This window comes from Antrostomus carolinensis, unplaced genomic scaffold, assembly GCF_000700745.2.
Source record: "Antrostomus carolinensis isolate BGI_N321 unplaced genomic scaffold, ASM70074v2 Scaffold56018, whole genome shotgun sequence".
NCBI lineage: Eukaryota > Metazoa > Chordata > Aves > Caprimulgiformes > Caprimulgidae > Antrostomus > Antrostomus carolinensis.
The window spans coordinates 1-16,862 of record NW_010336160.1 but is presented as its reverse complement, the minus strand read 5'-3'; the positions used below and the strand labels follow the sequence as shown (position 1 = coordinate 16,862).

Here is a 16,862-nt window from a genome sequence, read left to right as displayed (position 1 = left end):
ATGTCCAGACATCCCTTTTTGCAACTGCTACAAAAAGATGTGTTTGCAAGGCCCAAATCAACGGCTTCACTGAGAGCGATAAACCACACAAAACTGCCTCAGAGTTGAGAGCCCTTAACCTTTTGAAGATAGTCTTGAATTTTAGTATCTGCTGTGCTAGACAGCTGTCTTGAATTTTTACAGTATGCTATTCAGATTGTAGGAGGCATTTAAATACAGATGATTTTACAACAGTGAAATATATTGAAATCAGAATATTTTGGTTCACTTACAACCATTATTTGTATAAAATAATTTTTGATGCATAACAATTTTTTCAGGGTCACCTGCTCACAGAAGTTGATGATGCAGAAAAACCGTTCCCCCTTAATTTTCACTCCAGCCATACTAACACTTAGTCATGGCAACACTTGTGGGACTTCGGGATGGAGGAGTGAAGGCTGTGGAGGCCAATGACAACTGTAATCATGTGAACCGTATCCAAAAGCCAATTTCTGACACAACTCATTAATATTTTAAGTACCAGTATTTTAGTAACTAAAAGCTATAAGTTACAATAGCTAGAATTCTACACTCTCCCCTCTTCAATAAAAATCAGAGTACAATGAACCTTTAGAGCATAATCCTTTAATGTGGTTTCTCTCTCAGACTCCACAAGATAGGTAATTGTATTTCAAGAAAAAAGTTAGACCACGTTACAGTCTTGATTTCAATTACAGAGCATAATCTCATATACTGATGTAAAATGTTTCTGTATTATAGAAATCTGATTCCTGCTCCAAACTGAACACCATCACATATCCTAAAAAGAAACAAATAATAAACAACGTAAGTGATATTAAAATATATTCTCCCTACCCCCTAAACTCCCAAGGTTTTCAGTCTCTGGAGAGCTACAATTCAAATTTTAGCTGACGAGGGCTTTTCTAAATACATGCTTTGGCAATCTGTCATCCATATGGAGTATTTACATTTGCGAAATAAAGCCCATCATTTTCAAACTGTTATTATTCATTCACATTTCACATGAATGACAAGTACAAAAACAATTCAACTCCTGCACAAAATACAGAGTATCACACACAGTATTCAGAAGCAAGAACAGGCCCCCTGAAGCTTTTCTATCCTGTATTATAATCTTTGCTTGGTGTAGGATAATTGGTTGCTAACAAATTAATTTGTTCTCCCTTTCTCTTTATCTATAGTTAAACTTGTTTTCATTTTTCAAGCAAAGGCATTAAACTTGGTATTGATCCAATCATTTGTTTTTGGAAGGCTTAAGAAAATCCCATGAGCTGTTTGAGTGATCATTTCCCCTAAAGAAATAAAACCTGCTGTACAACTATTCATCGGCTTCAACCGCTGATCTCAGGTTCAACGAACTTTGAAACCTGAGATACAAAGTCTTAAACCAAGAAGTACCGTGAAACCAATATGAATATAGAGAGCTGAAAGAAGAGCACCAAGTGCTGAAAAACCTCTAAACTGGCACAGAATAAACAAAATTAAAAGGCAGCAATTCTCTCTGCCAAAGCCAGACAGAAGTGCAATGACCTTTGAAGTGCAATGACCAGTTACTATTAAAGAAATTGGTGTAAAAAACAAACCTGTCACCAGACTGTACTCCCATGGGGAAACAGTAGTTAAGTTCTAATCTAGCAATGTTTCCAAGGCGGAGCACTATTCCGGCACCGTAAGACCATCGGATATACTCTGCCAACTTCTGCAGGTGAGCTCTGGGACCATCACCTGAAACCAAAAGAGCAGAAGAACAAGAATCAAAGTAGACTGTCGAGGTGGTCAAAGGGTAACTGGATTTTCAGAGGTATAAGACAGATTACTTAGAAGCACCTCCTGCAGATTCAAAATTTATTTACTGCCCGCAACTCCCATAAATGCCAAGCACCTTGGACTCAAACTACTATGATTTTAGTTCAATTGCTGGTTAATCTTCATTTCCCACCATAGGGTACCTACTTGCATGAATCTGGAAATGAGTACCAGAGACTTAAAAGTTGATTGAAATTACACTGAAAAGCCATACACTAATGCACTGAAATATATCTTGAAAAAAGTTGGAGATGGGAGAACAAAAAAAGTCCCATCAGCTACCACACCCTCATCTAGACTCTAATGCCACCACTTTTTATTTAGTTCATCCCACAAAACATTAGAATCCCACTAAAACATCATCTTCCAATCTCCCTTCGGAACACTGTAAGATAGCAGGTGTTAATCAATTACCGCACTGATCAGCAAACATCACCAATTCACAGATACGACAGTTACCACCCTAGCTCTCTTTCCTACAAGTTGTGCTAGAATTTATGTAGAGAGCTAAAAAAATTACTGGCAATTTGTCAAATATGTCAAATACACAAGTTAATAGCAGCAGCTGTTTGACAGGCACCAAAATATACACAGAAAACAAACTGCTTCTGAGTCAAGAGACACATAACAGCTTTCCTTCTTTTTGCTTTTATATATAGAGAGAAACAGCTTTTGTTATATACAATTCTGTTGAGTCTTACCATAGTTAAGATTGCAGAGGTTTCCAGCATTAAGGAAGAAATGTGTTCGGAAAAGGTCTCCAAACCCTCCCCGGCCTGGCCGGAAAGGGAGAGGGGTGTATAGATGTAAGCCTCCTGCCCAGTAGGCTTCTCCTCCCAAGTAATCACCTATTTAGGGAAAACGTTGGAATTTAAAAAGAGCATTTACTGTGGAATATGCTAAAAGAACAAGAACACATCCTTAAGTTATTTTATATTGCACTGCTCCCTCTTTTACAACTCTTGCCACTTACTTCTAGCTGTCTCCAACCTCACTACTATCAAGTAAAAAAATCAGCACTTACACAGTTCTTTAAACCTTCCAAGTGAATTGCCCCTTTTCTTCCTTCTCTCACTGGAACAGCCTGAGTCATGCACCCACTTGAGGTTCATCACAGACTACCTCCTGAACACCTCTGAAATATTTGCCTTAGTTTTAAAAATAGGAGATTGATACAATTAAATAATTAGCTTTAAAATATACTGAATACAGAATCAACTGATAACAGCAAGTCAGCACCAGAGTAAGGAACAGAACTCAGGAAGCTCCTGGCTCTCAAAACGCCTCATCTGTTGATCAGATTACCTTTCCCCTAAGCTACCTGAACATATCTGTATCCAATATTTAATGGGACTGTTGCTATAACAATCTTTTGGGGACATTTTCAGCTTGGAGGTTGCTTACTAACTAAACTGACATACTGGAAGTATGCGAGTCTGAACACACACTTGGTTTACAAAAGTAGTTTATGGCTTAACTAAGAACTACCGGGCTTTATTCCATTGTGAACTAATATGTAACAACAGATCAAAGCCGTGACACTTTTCAGATCCAAAGTGCAGAATAAGCACAATTATTTTTAAGCTATACAAAGCTTAAGGACAGAATCTGATTCTTTGTTACACACCAAATATGTAAACATACAGTGCTGTCAGAGGAGCGGGATTTTAAAGTTTCAGACCTTCACTCTGGGGTCCAATGCTGTACATACTGAATCCACGCACGCTTGTTGGTCCACCAAGGTAAAACCTAGTGAATACAGTCAGACTTAATTTAATATTTGAAAATATCTAGCCATACTTCTAACGTTGCTTTTCAGCATTACAGGTAATTTTGTAAGAGGTTTAGTAAAGTGTATTTAAAGAAATACAATAAATTATATGTCAATCTAAGTTCTGATGCATTTGGCAAAAAATTCAAAATACATGGAAGTATTAAAAGTAAAAATCAGTCTTCCATCACTGCCAAAGATCAAACCAGAGGTTCCCAGCACTGAAGAAGAACCAGAAAACTGTCTGATTCTGTCTGTTGTAATACTTTTGATAGAAACACTGTAGTTAAGATCTATCACATGTGAAGCTGACACTTAGCATTTATTGTAAATAAAAAGTCTAAATGGTTTCTGCTAGTGATCTTTAGACACAGGTGTTAGAGGGCAATATTGCCTAAAAAGCCAACATAGTTACAATATGGCTTTACTTCTAAAAATACCTAGTGTTACCTGTACCTGATACAAAATTTTGCAGGTTCTAAATACCATTTTGCAACCATAAATATTGGTAGATATAGCTACAACATAGTAAATTATAAATTTATACTACCCCAATATGAAAATAAAAAACCAGAAGGAACGGGTTGAGCAGTAACATGCAATTAAAGCTAACTAGAAACTTACTTTGTTCTCCTCAGAACCAGAACTACTACTGCTTCTCTTTTCTGCTACAGAGTTCTCTTTATACATTACCTGGTTTGACTGAAAAAAATTAAGAAGCATTTAAAAAACTTGCCTATCAGCTATACTGGATGGTTTGTCTCCAATAGGTACTAGCATTCCACCCCAAAGCGATGCTGAAAAAACCTTTGGAGAGAAAAAAAAAGTTGCTTATTAATATGTATTACTTAATTTCCCTAAAAATAGTATTCATAAAATTTCATTGCTCAGTAACAGGTAGAGCTCCCATTAGTCTGACAGCAAGTTACAGATGATCACAGTGTATGCAAGCGTATCACACCATCAGTAATGGTATTTTCAGGAAACTCGTGATCATTGCTGCCCTCTTTCTTTTATGCAGTGCTACATCTTGAAAAAGTCAATACAGCACACCTGAACCAAGTGGTACTTTCACAATAGCTACAGGGAACACTCATCCAGCTCCTATTTTCTAATGAATTTTCACGTCTTGAAATAAGACAACACTGCTGACATAAATTACTCCTGGCAATTTTAAATCCATAGGAGGCTACAAAAAATGTGCATTTATTACTTATCTGTAAATTAGCCTTATAATTAAATGAAACCATCTTCTGCAACTCACTATAATGACATCAAATACACATACATCATTACTGCTTATCTATACAGTAATTCTTGCAAACCAAACTACTATAATAAATACATTTAATCATTTGCCTGCTGCCTGTGTACCAACTAGAAGTATTACTGCCAGATGGTGAAGTCTATTGTCAATACCCAGGCTAAAGGTGTTGGATAATTTCTCTAATTTTACAGCACACTGCTGCTACCTTCTGCCCTAAGAGTCTCCAGGTGCCTACCCTGCCACTATTAGATGTAATTTTTCAGTTGTACTGTTGGCATAATGCTAACATTCTTTCAGTCTCCTAGAATTTCTTTATTATTCCAGTACTTCTTAAAAAGCTAACAAGAGACAAAGATCTTCTCAATGCTTTTTTAGTTTTGGGTTGGGGCTTTTGTTTTTTAAGTATTTGGTGACGCAAATTATTGTAACCTCTGATTTTTAAATCTTCATAATGGAAGTTGCTGTTTAATTCCCCATTCAGCTATGAGACAAGAACTTACTGCACCATCTCCATGTGATAAAGAACTTCTTTCTAAATACAGACTGAAATATTTCCAGTATATAGTCAAATTCTTATTTCACTAAGCAGAAAAACACCTACTTCCACCTAATACTAGCTCTATGCTGTTAAAGATGCCTGAAACTTAAGACCTCTACATTCTCAGAAGAAGCTGGAGTACATGAAACATGAACTTGAAGCAGAGTTATCCTGTGTTGTTTCCTCTGAAGGGAACAGTTGGCATACACAAGAACTGCTCTGCCAACCAAACCAAGACTTCTCAGTGATGATGACATAGGAACTCGCTTCAGGAACTCCAAAATACTAACATATACACTGCACCATAAAATCTGGGCTGTGCTCTGCCTACAGGGTAGCAAACCAGGGTCTCATAAACTTGCCACACTACCCTATGTCTTTTTTATTGGAACTTAAATTGTTCATTGTGCATAAACATGAAGAAGTTCAAAATGTTGCAGCGCAAGCTTAGTGTTGTAGCGAAATCAGCCTTCCCATTCTCGCACAATAATTTTATATAGAAGAAACAATTACATCCTATGACACCAAAATTACTAGTCATATAATTTACAATGACAAAAGAAAACTAAACCAAGATTAGTCAGTGTTCATAAACAGGTAAAAGAGATAGAACAAAGGCTGTAGTAAGGTTTTGAAAACATCACTCTTAAGAAAGATCACAAAGAACAGACATGTCCAACGTTACTTCTGAAAGGAAAGCAGTTCATATGGTTAACTGTCAGATAAACCGTTCTTTCCAAAAACTCTCAAATGACAGTGCATGCCACGAATTATCAGGTTAAAAATAATTTTACTTTCAATAAAAATAAAAATATCAAGATATCTACACCATCCATCTTTTATTTCCTCAGATAAATTATTAAAATGTTTTAAAAAAATTACCGAATCCCAGAGAAGTTGCTTATTCAACTGAAATTCAAAATCCTCTTTTAGAAAGCTCACGTCTCCACCTGTATAGCCAGCCAACTCCTGCAAAGACAGAAGTTTGTCAAAGTTATAGCAGATATTACATGTTTCTTCTCCTCAAAAGTTCATCGTATCTGCATCAGCATAAGCAGTGCTTTCTCTACAAGAAACACAGATATACTGGTATGCAGAGACAATTGAATTTTGGACCAATGGGAAAACACACATGACCCTCAGAACAACGAGCAGCATTTTTCTCCCACAAATACTGAACTAGGCTTTTGCTTTCTAAACCATTTTGGAAGCAATAGGAAAACACAATGGAGCCAGAAAACTCAGCACCTGAAATCAAACCTCTTACTGTACCCACAACCTGAGAAAATTCCGTATGTACTAAAGCAGGGCTGAAGAACAAGACAGCCAGTTGCACTACACCAGTGCTAGTTGAAAAAAACAAGCGACTGAATCAGTGCTAGAGGCAGCATCTAACAAATGGTATGTTCACTAAACCCTGAGTTATATCACCCTGCTCACTCAGAAACAGAACAGTTCACTGCTGCTTACAGGAACAGTAGCACTTCTAGTTCCAATGGCGTTTCAAAGCAATCTGCTTCTAAAGCATTGCAGAAGTTAATGCTTCTCAAGTATTAACCCATACAGCAGAAAAGCCAGCTTTTCTAAAAGCTCTGAAAGTAACAAGTGAAAACTATTTTCTGTGCCAAAATGATACATGTGTATGCCTTTGAGAGTGACTTTTATCCAGTCTTTCATTTTTAATTCCAAGACTTAAAAACTTTGCAAGTGGCAACAGGACCACAGCCTGGTAGTCTTACATTACAGTGTTAGAAAACAAGGACTAATATCTATGGAAAATTGTAGAGTAAATACTGTCAGGGATAACGTATCTCAGCTAATAAATAATTTAATGCTAATGGCAAGATAAAATTGCTGTGCTGTTTGACCAACAGTACGCAAATGAAAATTTGCCACCATAAAAAAGGCTTCATGATTTTAAAAGGCACACACTGTAAAGATAACAAGCAAATACTGGTCATCACTGTATCCTAGTCAATTTATGATTAATTTCTAACTTTAGACATTTTTAGTGCAAACACTAATTAGATAAATTAGGACTTACTCAAACACACTTACAGATAAAATCTAATAATAGCATAAGTGATTTAATACTACCTGATTAATTTTCAACAAAGCACCTCGTCGTGGCAAGATTGAGGAGTTCCGGGAATCAATTACCATGGCATGCTGAAAAGAATCAAACAACTATTTTTAGGTGCTCCTATCTGTTGAATACCACAGAGTGACACTATTACTTTCCATCAAAAATTGTGCAAAGAGTGGAAGGCAACCACAGCTCCAGCTAGGACTAGTGTAGCTTCATGGATTTGGCAACAATATACCTACAGACTAACCTAGTTTTGAATTTAGAATTAAATGCATACATGTATATCTTTTGGCTACAGTACACACTAGAAACGTTGCAGCAACAATGCCCCAAGTGTGAATCACCAATTCGGTGACAGTAACCTGCAAACAGTTTATCTCCTACAGTTTGGAAGCTACAAGTTAAAGATAACAAGTGACCAAAAACTGGTATAGGAAAGAATATTCAGAAAGGGCACAGCAAGTGTAGGATGAGGAAATTTACTGATCCTGTCTTCTACAAAACCAGACCATTCTGCAAGAAGAGACAGCAGATGAGTCAGAGGGAAGCCCTGCAGAAAGAACAAACCAGCCTACGCAACAGCCAACTATGAAAGTATGTTTTCTCTTTGGACCCCCTGGATGACTCTGTGTGAATGAGACCAAACACAGCAAAAGATGTCTGAAGTAAAACATGCTACTTACTAAGACAAAAAGCTTCTTTGGTATCATTCATAAGTATTAGATGACTCAAAATAATGTGTTTTTAAAAAATTATCAGGAAAAAGCCTTACAGAGAGAGAAGACTTAAGAGTGTGTCCACTTTCTTCTCGAACAGAAAAGGATGCTGTTCTAGCAAGGCAGCCAAGCTCTCTCCACACACCTTCCCACTTCAGTGTGTGACTGGTCTTCCAGATTGGAAACTACAAATAAAGAATTGAGTGAGACATGAAAAAAATTTTGCTACAGAATTAAAATAAACATTTCCCTGAAATATCTTTCTCTCTTAAGTTTTTTTTAATACACGAGTCTATGCTTTTTCTTTCCAAATGTCCTGGATCAGAGAGAAACTTTTTCGTTTCAGAGTAATGCTAATTCTGCTCCAGCCAAGAAAGTTTCTCCAAGCAGGTGCACACTACTTAATTAATCTCAAATGAGAAATACCTTGAATTAGGCTGATAAAGTGAGTGAGGCAACCAGCTACCTCTCTGAAATGATACTCTGAACTTTAAAAATTTAAAGTTCAGAAAACAGAACTGAAAACAGAAAAACAGAAAACAGAGAAAACAGAAAAAACAGAAAAACACATCAGTATTTTTACATGGCCAAAACAAGAATTCTAACTAAGGTGTATCACCTCTGTCATTTAAAAATTGTTGACCTTTTTCAAATAAAGACAAGTTATCCCTGTGCACAAGTGTTTCAATCATTAAAAAAGCAAACCAAATATTTGCAAAAGCCAGCTGTGACTTGAATTAAATGTAAATGAAGCGTGTGTTCCACAAATGCTTGGGCTACACTTACATTAAGCTCTGTTGATATTCCTCTATCAGTTTCACGAAGAGAGCTCCAAGGGAACTGTCCAGTTACTTTATACAGATTAACTGAAAAACTGAAACACAACACTACTGGTAGGTTTGAAAGTGAAACTATTTAAGTAGGTGAAGTTTTAAATTCTCACAAAAACATAAGAAACCAGCTCTGGTACATTATTAACGGACTCTCAGGAAAGGAATACATTTAATTATTACTCAATGAAAGATCTTATTGTTTTATATTCCTTCACTAAAAAAGAAGCACTCAAAATCCATCCCTACTTTCTTTCAAAGTTTCCAGGCTGTGGTTTGAAGAATGACAGGCCATATGAAGTTTCCTTTGTGCCGTAGGAGAACTGGAAGGTTACCTTTTCTGCACGCCCAAAGAGATTAGGGAATTTGAGCCCAAGTACCTACAGAAGAAAAAAAAAAAAATAAAAAAAAATAAAAATTCACACATTTCATATAGTTTGCTGTTTTGCATCTTAATTGTATGCTGAAGACAAGCATATCTATCATGAGTATGAGAAGTGAAAACATTAAAAATAGTTGTAACTGAATGTGTTTTTCTTCCAAGTTAGATTTCTCTTTGCACTGGCAGAAAAAGCCATCAGTACAGCACAAGTTACAGTTAATTATTCCATTTTATTGCTGCCCAGTAGCTTCTGACTTAATCTGCACTCTCACTGTGTCATCAGTACTGCTGTTATTTCATGCAAAATCTCCCAGCCAGCCTCAAAACCCAGGAGAGTAAGTTTTTGGCATAACAAGCAGCTGCTCTGCAACTGCAGACTTCCCAGCTGATCATCAGGAAAACGACTTGTCAGGTAGGGTTCACTGGAACCACAGCAATAAGCCAATGAAAAACTATCAATACAGAGCCACTTCCCTGTATTTTTGTTTAGAGTAACAAGATACTTTTGCAATTAGTCCTGATAGCAGTATAACATATCATTACAGTTCTCCAGAAACTAGTTAAAACACTTTTGCCTGTTCTGACAAAAATTCCTTGTATCCCTTTGACAGTTCTTGGCCCTTTGGCAGAAAGGATGGAGCAAGTTTCCTCCAAGCACAGACACTATCAGGACTGTTCTGTTTCAAAAGAATGTATAAAAGCTACGAAATCCTGATTGCCTTTGGCTAACTACTATTGGAAGCAAATCAGTCACCTGAACTTTGTGATGATGGTTACTATGCAATTATCCAACTAACCAGAAAGGGCTATTAGTATGCAATATTAGATGTATAGGCTTTAAGGGATTAGAACAAATGTCATATTTATTCAACTCTTACGGAAACATTATCTGTGCTGCCAATACTAGTCTACAGGAGTCATACTTTTTATATTATTCAAACATTTTACTTCCCTGTAACAAATTAAAATCAAATAGAAGGGGAAGTTGAGTACAAAATGAAAAACTAAACCAGCTTTCAGACTGTTTTCAAAAGCATTAGAACCAACCAGCAGGATTCCCCACTGGTTTCATTCAGGCCATGACATGCTGGACATTGCTCTCAGCAGTGGAGCTGCGTAAGCAGCTCTCAACTCACTGAGTTCCTATTCTCTTTGCACTTGCAAAACACCATCGCCTGAGTCATGAAGTATCTTACCCAGGTTAAAGATACTCCTAAGAAGAAAAGGATGAGTCCCGTGATCTGGCTTATCTACCAGCTGCAGGCACAGCTGCACTGTGCACATGAGAAGGCAGAATGGGTGCAGGAACGAGCACCTGAAAGCATGATCTACGCACACCAGCTCACGCTTACTTCCACTAAAAGCACACTAACAGCACAGCATGGCTGTTACTTTTTCTGTCAATTGGTAAATATTTTTCATGCAAGATTTTTATGTGATACATCCTTAATTGAATCAAATGGAAACAAGTTCCACAGTTTATAGGGTTCTGGGAAGCCTTGCGTTTTGCAGACCCGAATAACTGGTACTGGGCTAAAATAGTGAAAACCAAGAACAGTTTCAAAGTCAAACTTAAAGCATTTCAACTGAGAAGAAAAACACTTCACGTACGTCTCATGGAAATGAAATGCCAAAGTCCTTACTAATCTCTACAACAGAAAAAGCCTCTTAAACGTTATCAAGAAATAAGGCATTTTAAGAATTAAAAAATTAATATACTGAGCTGGAAGCTACAGCATTCTTCCCTAGCTCAAAATAGGCTTTTGCTGAATGAAAGCTTGACTAATACAAAGACTCTTAGAAACAAAGGTCTGGCAAAGCCTTAGTAAAGCTGGATCAAGAAAATAATTTGGCTTGAGTCAAGTCCTCATTTATTTAACCATCAAATTTCTTGCTAGGTTTGAAACATGAAAGTAAGAGTAATATCAAAAGGAATAATTATTTTAAATAATCCATACCATACTGCCTTCATTGTTGCCAACCATCGTGTTATAGCTTCCAGTTAGTCTTCTCAATTCTGTTACCTCAAAGGTTACATCTAAACCATTTGGAAGGGCATCATCTCCTACATAAACAAACAAACAAGGAGATATTATGGCTAAAGAGCTATTTAAAAAAATGCAGACAAAAGATGACTTGAATTATTTGAAAACTGGTTGAATTAAATGATAATAAAAGTCTACATTACAAAGAAAAATGGCTTGAGAAAAAGACATTGTTCGGATACGCATACAGAATCTGTTTCAGTCATAGCATGACTGGCTTTAATCATCAACATGCTTTGTTTAATTATGAAATAGTAACATTTGTTTATTACCTACCCAATAAAAACAAAGATGTACACAAATTCTTACATTAGAACAAACAGAAATTAAAGTGGTCCAGACATGGCATGAAGAACGCTGTCACTAGGGCAGAGCTCCCAGCACTCTGCAGGTAAAGCGCTGAACAACAGAAACCGCCCAGGACCCTCAGGGCTCTGGCCACAGCAGCTGTTCCAAACACTGGTGTCAAGGGTACCTAGTTCTGCTGGCAGCAAATGGGGCAGCAGCCCATGGCCAGCAGCCTGGGACCCTGCACTCTGTTTCCTTCTCGGTAACACAACCTTCCTCTGCTGAGGAGAATAACGACGAGTTTGAAGTGCAACCACAAGCCTGAGAAGACCAACTGAGCCTCCCTGTGAAACCTGCACACATTCAGCTGCCCCATAGATACTACAAGCCAATTTGTCATCACAAACATTGATAAAATTACTAGTATTTCCTTAAGCACCAAGGACGTGCTGATATAATGTCAGTTATATGGGATGTGTAATACATGGATGCATTTTCAAGCTTTTCCTCAAGTGTTCGTCTGAAACTCTGGATTCAGTGATGTGCACTGGAATTATTTTAGCACTGGAAATTTTCTCATTTTCACATGTATGCAAGTAAAATTTATATACACATACATATATAGAGACACATGCAAATACATCTTCTTTGTAAGGATAACGGGTGTGGACACATACATTCATATATATAGCGCACCTACACGTACACCTAAAACATATAAAGGTATATGAGAGAGTAAGTTATAGACACAAAAAAGTCCAACCTATTTACACAGGGAAATACACATTATAAGTATGCATGTGTCTATGTGCGTATGAGAAAAGAGGTCAGGATTAATGAGTCAATACATACCTTGACAGGTATCAATCAGAACCTCTACATGTCTAAAGATTCCTAGACGAAGCAACTTTTCACGAGCTTCATGTGATTTTCTCATCACCTACAGGATGAGATAAGTAGCTCAGTCTTTCAGGCTACCAAAAAATAACTAGGATAAAATAGTTAAAATGCAGCTAAGTCATACAATATTCACAGATTTTGTACACAAAGACACATACATGTGCCTTCAAAACAGATCACAGCCACTTAATAATTGAATCTGTAAAGAAATAAATTAAATCCAGAGCATCTGGCTCAATTCCTACCTTCTGTTAGTTTGCATCCTAACTGTTATAAGACTTAAACCTATTATTCAAATAGGTTTCAGTACTTAAAACTTATACATCTATTTACAGAGACTATGCTTCTGGCAAAAAAACCCAAACCCCTCAATCTGTTTAAATTTAGACCAATTTCAGGTCTAGTTGCTAGCTGTACTCCAGAAGGAATCACCACCTAAAAGTGCAAGGACATACAGCTGAAAAAATATCTGGGAGTGCTGTTTGCCATCTCACAACGTCTTTGAGCTGAATACATCAGAAAATACAGTATCAGCCAGTGTTTCATATTTCAGTTTGGTTTCCATATCACAAGATCAGAATCATGACAAAACTTGACAACGTTGTTCCAGGTCTGAAGGGAGTAGCCCGAAGCAGGAAAAAAGAGAGAAAATAGTAATCTGAATTTTTCAGCACTCGGTGTATATTCACTACAGTACTTACATCAATGAGATTTTTAGCCTTGAAAACATCAGAGATTTCATACATGATAATGTCATCTTTGGTCCTTCCAAGTCCATCGAAGTGCACATGCTGAACCACCACCTAAACAGAACAGATGTTTTAACACAAATACTGAATTTGTGTGTAATAACGAGTATCAAAATCACCAAAGCAGAAATAGTTATTGTTGTCCTAGTGAGAAACCATGAAGATTTCTAGGCTAATTACTGCTAACATACGTTATCAGAAATCAGTGCTATCTACAGCTCTGGGAAGTTGTTCCCTTAACACAAAATTTAAAATAAAAAGAACTCTAATATCAAAGCTAAATATTAGCTTTGATATTAGATTCTGATTGTAGCAGAAGAGACAGTACCAGACTGTAGCTGCTGGCATTTCAGTCATAAGAGTGGTATGGACAAATAAGTCACTGCAGAAATCACGCGGAGATACCAAGGCACATGAGACAAAGTGTAGTTATCCACAGTTAGCTACTTCTTGTATCAGCTACACATAAGCAAAGAGTTAAAAGAAAAAACAAACTAAACTACAAGCCATAATATTTAAACTTTAAGTATTAAAATTTTACCATTACCACTGGAGCACTGTAGTTTAAAATGCATATTAAGATCACTAGCATTATGAGGTTTTGTATTTTTTTTAAATCTATCATCTTAGAATCATCTGAGATAATTTTATCTTAAAAATCATGACACACTCCAGGTTAGCCAGTACAAATGGACTACAGTGACTGCATTTCCCTTATTTTTCCAGTCTTTTCAGTGTATTACAATTTTAGGAGTAAGTGCCAAAAGAAAATTTTTAAAAATCTGCAAATACTTCATATATTTGCATATAATACAATAGCGGAATAAGAGCAACTTAGCACTAATGAAAATTGCTTAAAAAACCACCTAACTGAATATATACGTAATGAACTAAATAAAAACCAAAATGTTATTATCAAGCTTCTAGTGAGGATGACTCTGAATAGCATAAGGGAAAGGAAATGTTCAATAAAGGTAAGATAATGCATGATATCTCACACCTCTTGCAGTGCTAAATATATGGGCCAAGACAGACATGCTCTTACACATGAAATACTTAGAAAAAACCAAAACAAAACAAACCACCATACAAAAACCCCTCTGCTGAAGTTGGTATTTCCCTTAGTAACAGAATTCATGAGGTGGCAGTTTAACCTAACCTGGCTAACACTGCACTCTAGCAGATGAAGGACAGCTGCTTGGTTTGCTCCTAAGCAGTGCTGCAGACCAGTAATCTCTTACGAGAGAGAGGGGAAAGCAGCATCTGCAAACAGGTCTATTACCTCAAACTAAATTTTAATAACAACTCCTGTGATAGGGAAAAAACAAACAAACCAGGAGCTAGACAACATCAGATTAAATTCACAGTACTAAATTTAAGTCTTTCACATCTCAAACCATAGTTTAGAAAGTTCCCTTAGGAAACACAAGGAAGGAGGAGCACCAAGACACTTCCCTCAAGAAAAATAAAAAATCAGGTTTATTTTCAGGTACTTACATCTTTGTTTTCGAGAATTTCCTGCTTGGCCTCAGGTTCAACTTCAACCAGTTCAGCTTCCTCTCCCAAAGCACCAAAGTCTGGCCCACCCGCTGGAAGAGGCTCCAAACTCTGAAAGCATAAAGGGAAACTGCATTTAAGATAGTATGCAGAGTTATGATTTACACCTTTTGCAAAGGAAAAAAACTATGGTTCTTGACACTGTGCTCATCAGATCATAAGAGGGAAAAAAGCCAATAAGAACTCCAATGAGGGGAATTACCAGCACGCTTGCTGCCTACCTGCTTGCTAAAATTTTTAATGAAAGCTGAATAGCTTCCATATTGAATGACTTCTCAAAAATACTTTGCACTCTTCCAAAAATAGGCATGATTTCTACATTAAAGATTAATTCTACCTTCTTAAAAAAAAAAGAATCTAACACATCAAGGTGCCACTTAGTTTGGGTTTTTGGGAGGGAGAGGAATGTTAATGTTGAACAATGGAGAAAAGAAAAGAAAAAAAAGGGTGTTTTTGGCATGTTACTTTGCTTTGCATTTATTTATATGCTTTTACATTTTAGTATTTCCTTTAAAAGTATCTTTTCAAGTAATGCTCAAGAACCTCAGGCCCTATCCATCACAGGTGAACATTTTAATCAAAATGGTTTCCAGTACAGCATGGCTTTATTTACTACACCTGAAAAAATCCTAAAATAAGACTTATCAAAAGATCCTGGATTCAAGCACAAGTTAACAGAGGGTTACCTGCAAAAGCAGAGGTCAGGATCAGTTAAGTCTCTAAATCTAATCTAGTCTTAAGTCACTAATACCATACTTGCTGCATTATTTAAGGCTAGAAGTTTTGCTGGAATAGTAAATTTCTGTTACATATCAAAATCAAGTTAAATGAAGACAGATTCCTCTCTCACTCCCAATAATTTTCAGGCAAACATGAAACACTCTGCATCCACACAATACTGTCTATCAGTTTATACTAAAGATGGATGCAAAACCAATAAAATAAGAAAAAAAAACTTGAAACAGGAATTAAATTAGTCATGGTAATTAGATACTCTGGAGGCTTAACAGCCCCCTGCAGCAATATATTCCTCAGTCTAATTAAACACCATGTACAAACGTGCTGGTTTTCTACAGGCTGACAGAAAAGAGTCATTCTACCTGGGATCTTGAGGAACCATCCAGAGCATTCTTAGCCCCCAAAGAGGTCAGTCATTTATTAATCATACCCAAATTGTCTACATCACAGTTTTAAACAGCCCCACGCAGGCTCCTCATGCTTGTTTTGAGGGAAAAGTAGCTTAAGCCAAATTCACAAGACATTTCACCAAACGGACTTAAGATTTGCTCTGCAATTCCTGTGCTTTACAGACAACAGCACCGCTGACCTTTTCTACATTACACTGATATTCTCACAGCTTGACTTTCTCTTAACCTGTCACACATGGCTCTTCCACCTTTCCATCAGAATACTCAGGAGTGGACTGCTTATGTAAGATTAAGCTGAGAAACGCCTCTCTAACGAAGTCTTGAAGCACAGAGAATCCAACGCCTTCCTAATGTATTTTAGAGCCTCCATATCCTTATTCTTTAAAATTCTTTTCTGATGTTTAAGACACACTTTTTCTGCTGCCATTATGATCCCTCCTTCTTGTCCTACCACAACACTTAACTTTTATACATGGTATATGGATTTGGAGATTTACCTGTCTGCTCACAAGGATCTATCAGCAAGTGCTTCAGCAGCATGGGGCACAACAAATCTTTTTAAGCAATATTGCTGTTTCCTGGGGAAATGCAAACCTACAACTTCCCCATCTCACCGCCTAGGAGCTGCAGCTGTGGGGCAGTTTCTTTGCTTCCAGGCTTTGTTTGGGGTTGTTGGGGATTTTTTTCGGCTGTTTTCTTCTGTTTTCATTTACAAAACCCAGCTCTTGCCAGCCCCTGCAGCAAGGTCAACC

The 16,862-nt window shown here is 37.0% G+C and overlaps 1 protein-coding gene across 1 annotated transcript; it reads right to left on the bottom strand.

Annotated features, from left to right (window-relative positions):
• Positions 1-656: 656 nt before the first annotated feature.
• On the bottom strand, positions 657-15,069 carry SAMM50 (SAMM50 sorting and assembly machinery component; the record flags this gene model as incomplete). Its single annotated transcript, XM_010174735.1, has 14 exons — positions 657-802; positions 1,608-1,749; positions 2,532-2,678; positions 3,512-3,579; positions 4,338-4,408; positions 6,289-6,375; positions 7,504-7,575; positions 8,268-8,396; positions 8,998-9,085; positions 9,291-9,421; positions 11,382-11,488; positions 12,609-12,696; positions 13,358-13,459; positions 14,903-15,069. Coding segments are annotated over 14 exons (1,445 nt in total), but the record flags the coding sequence as incomplete, so codon positions are not given.
• Between the last annotated feature and the right edge of the window lie 1,793 nt (positions 15,070-16,862).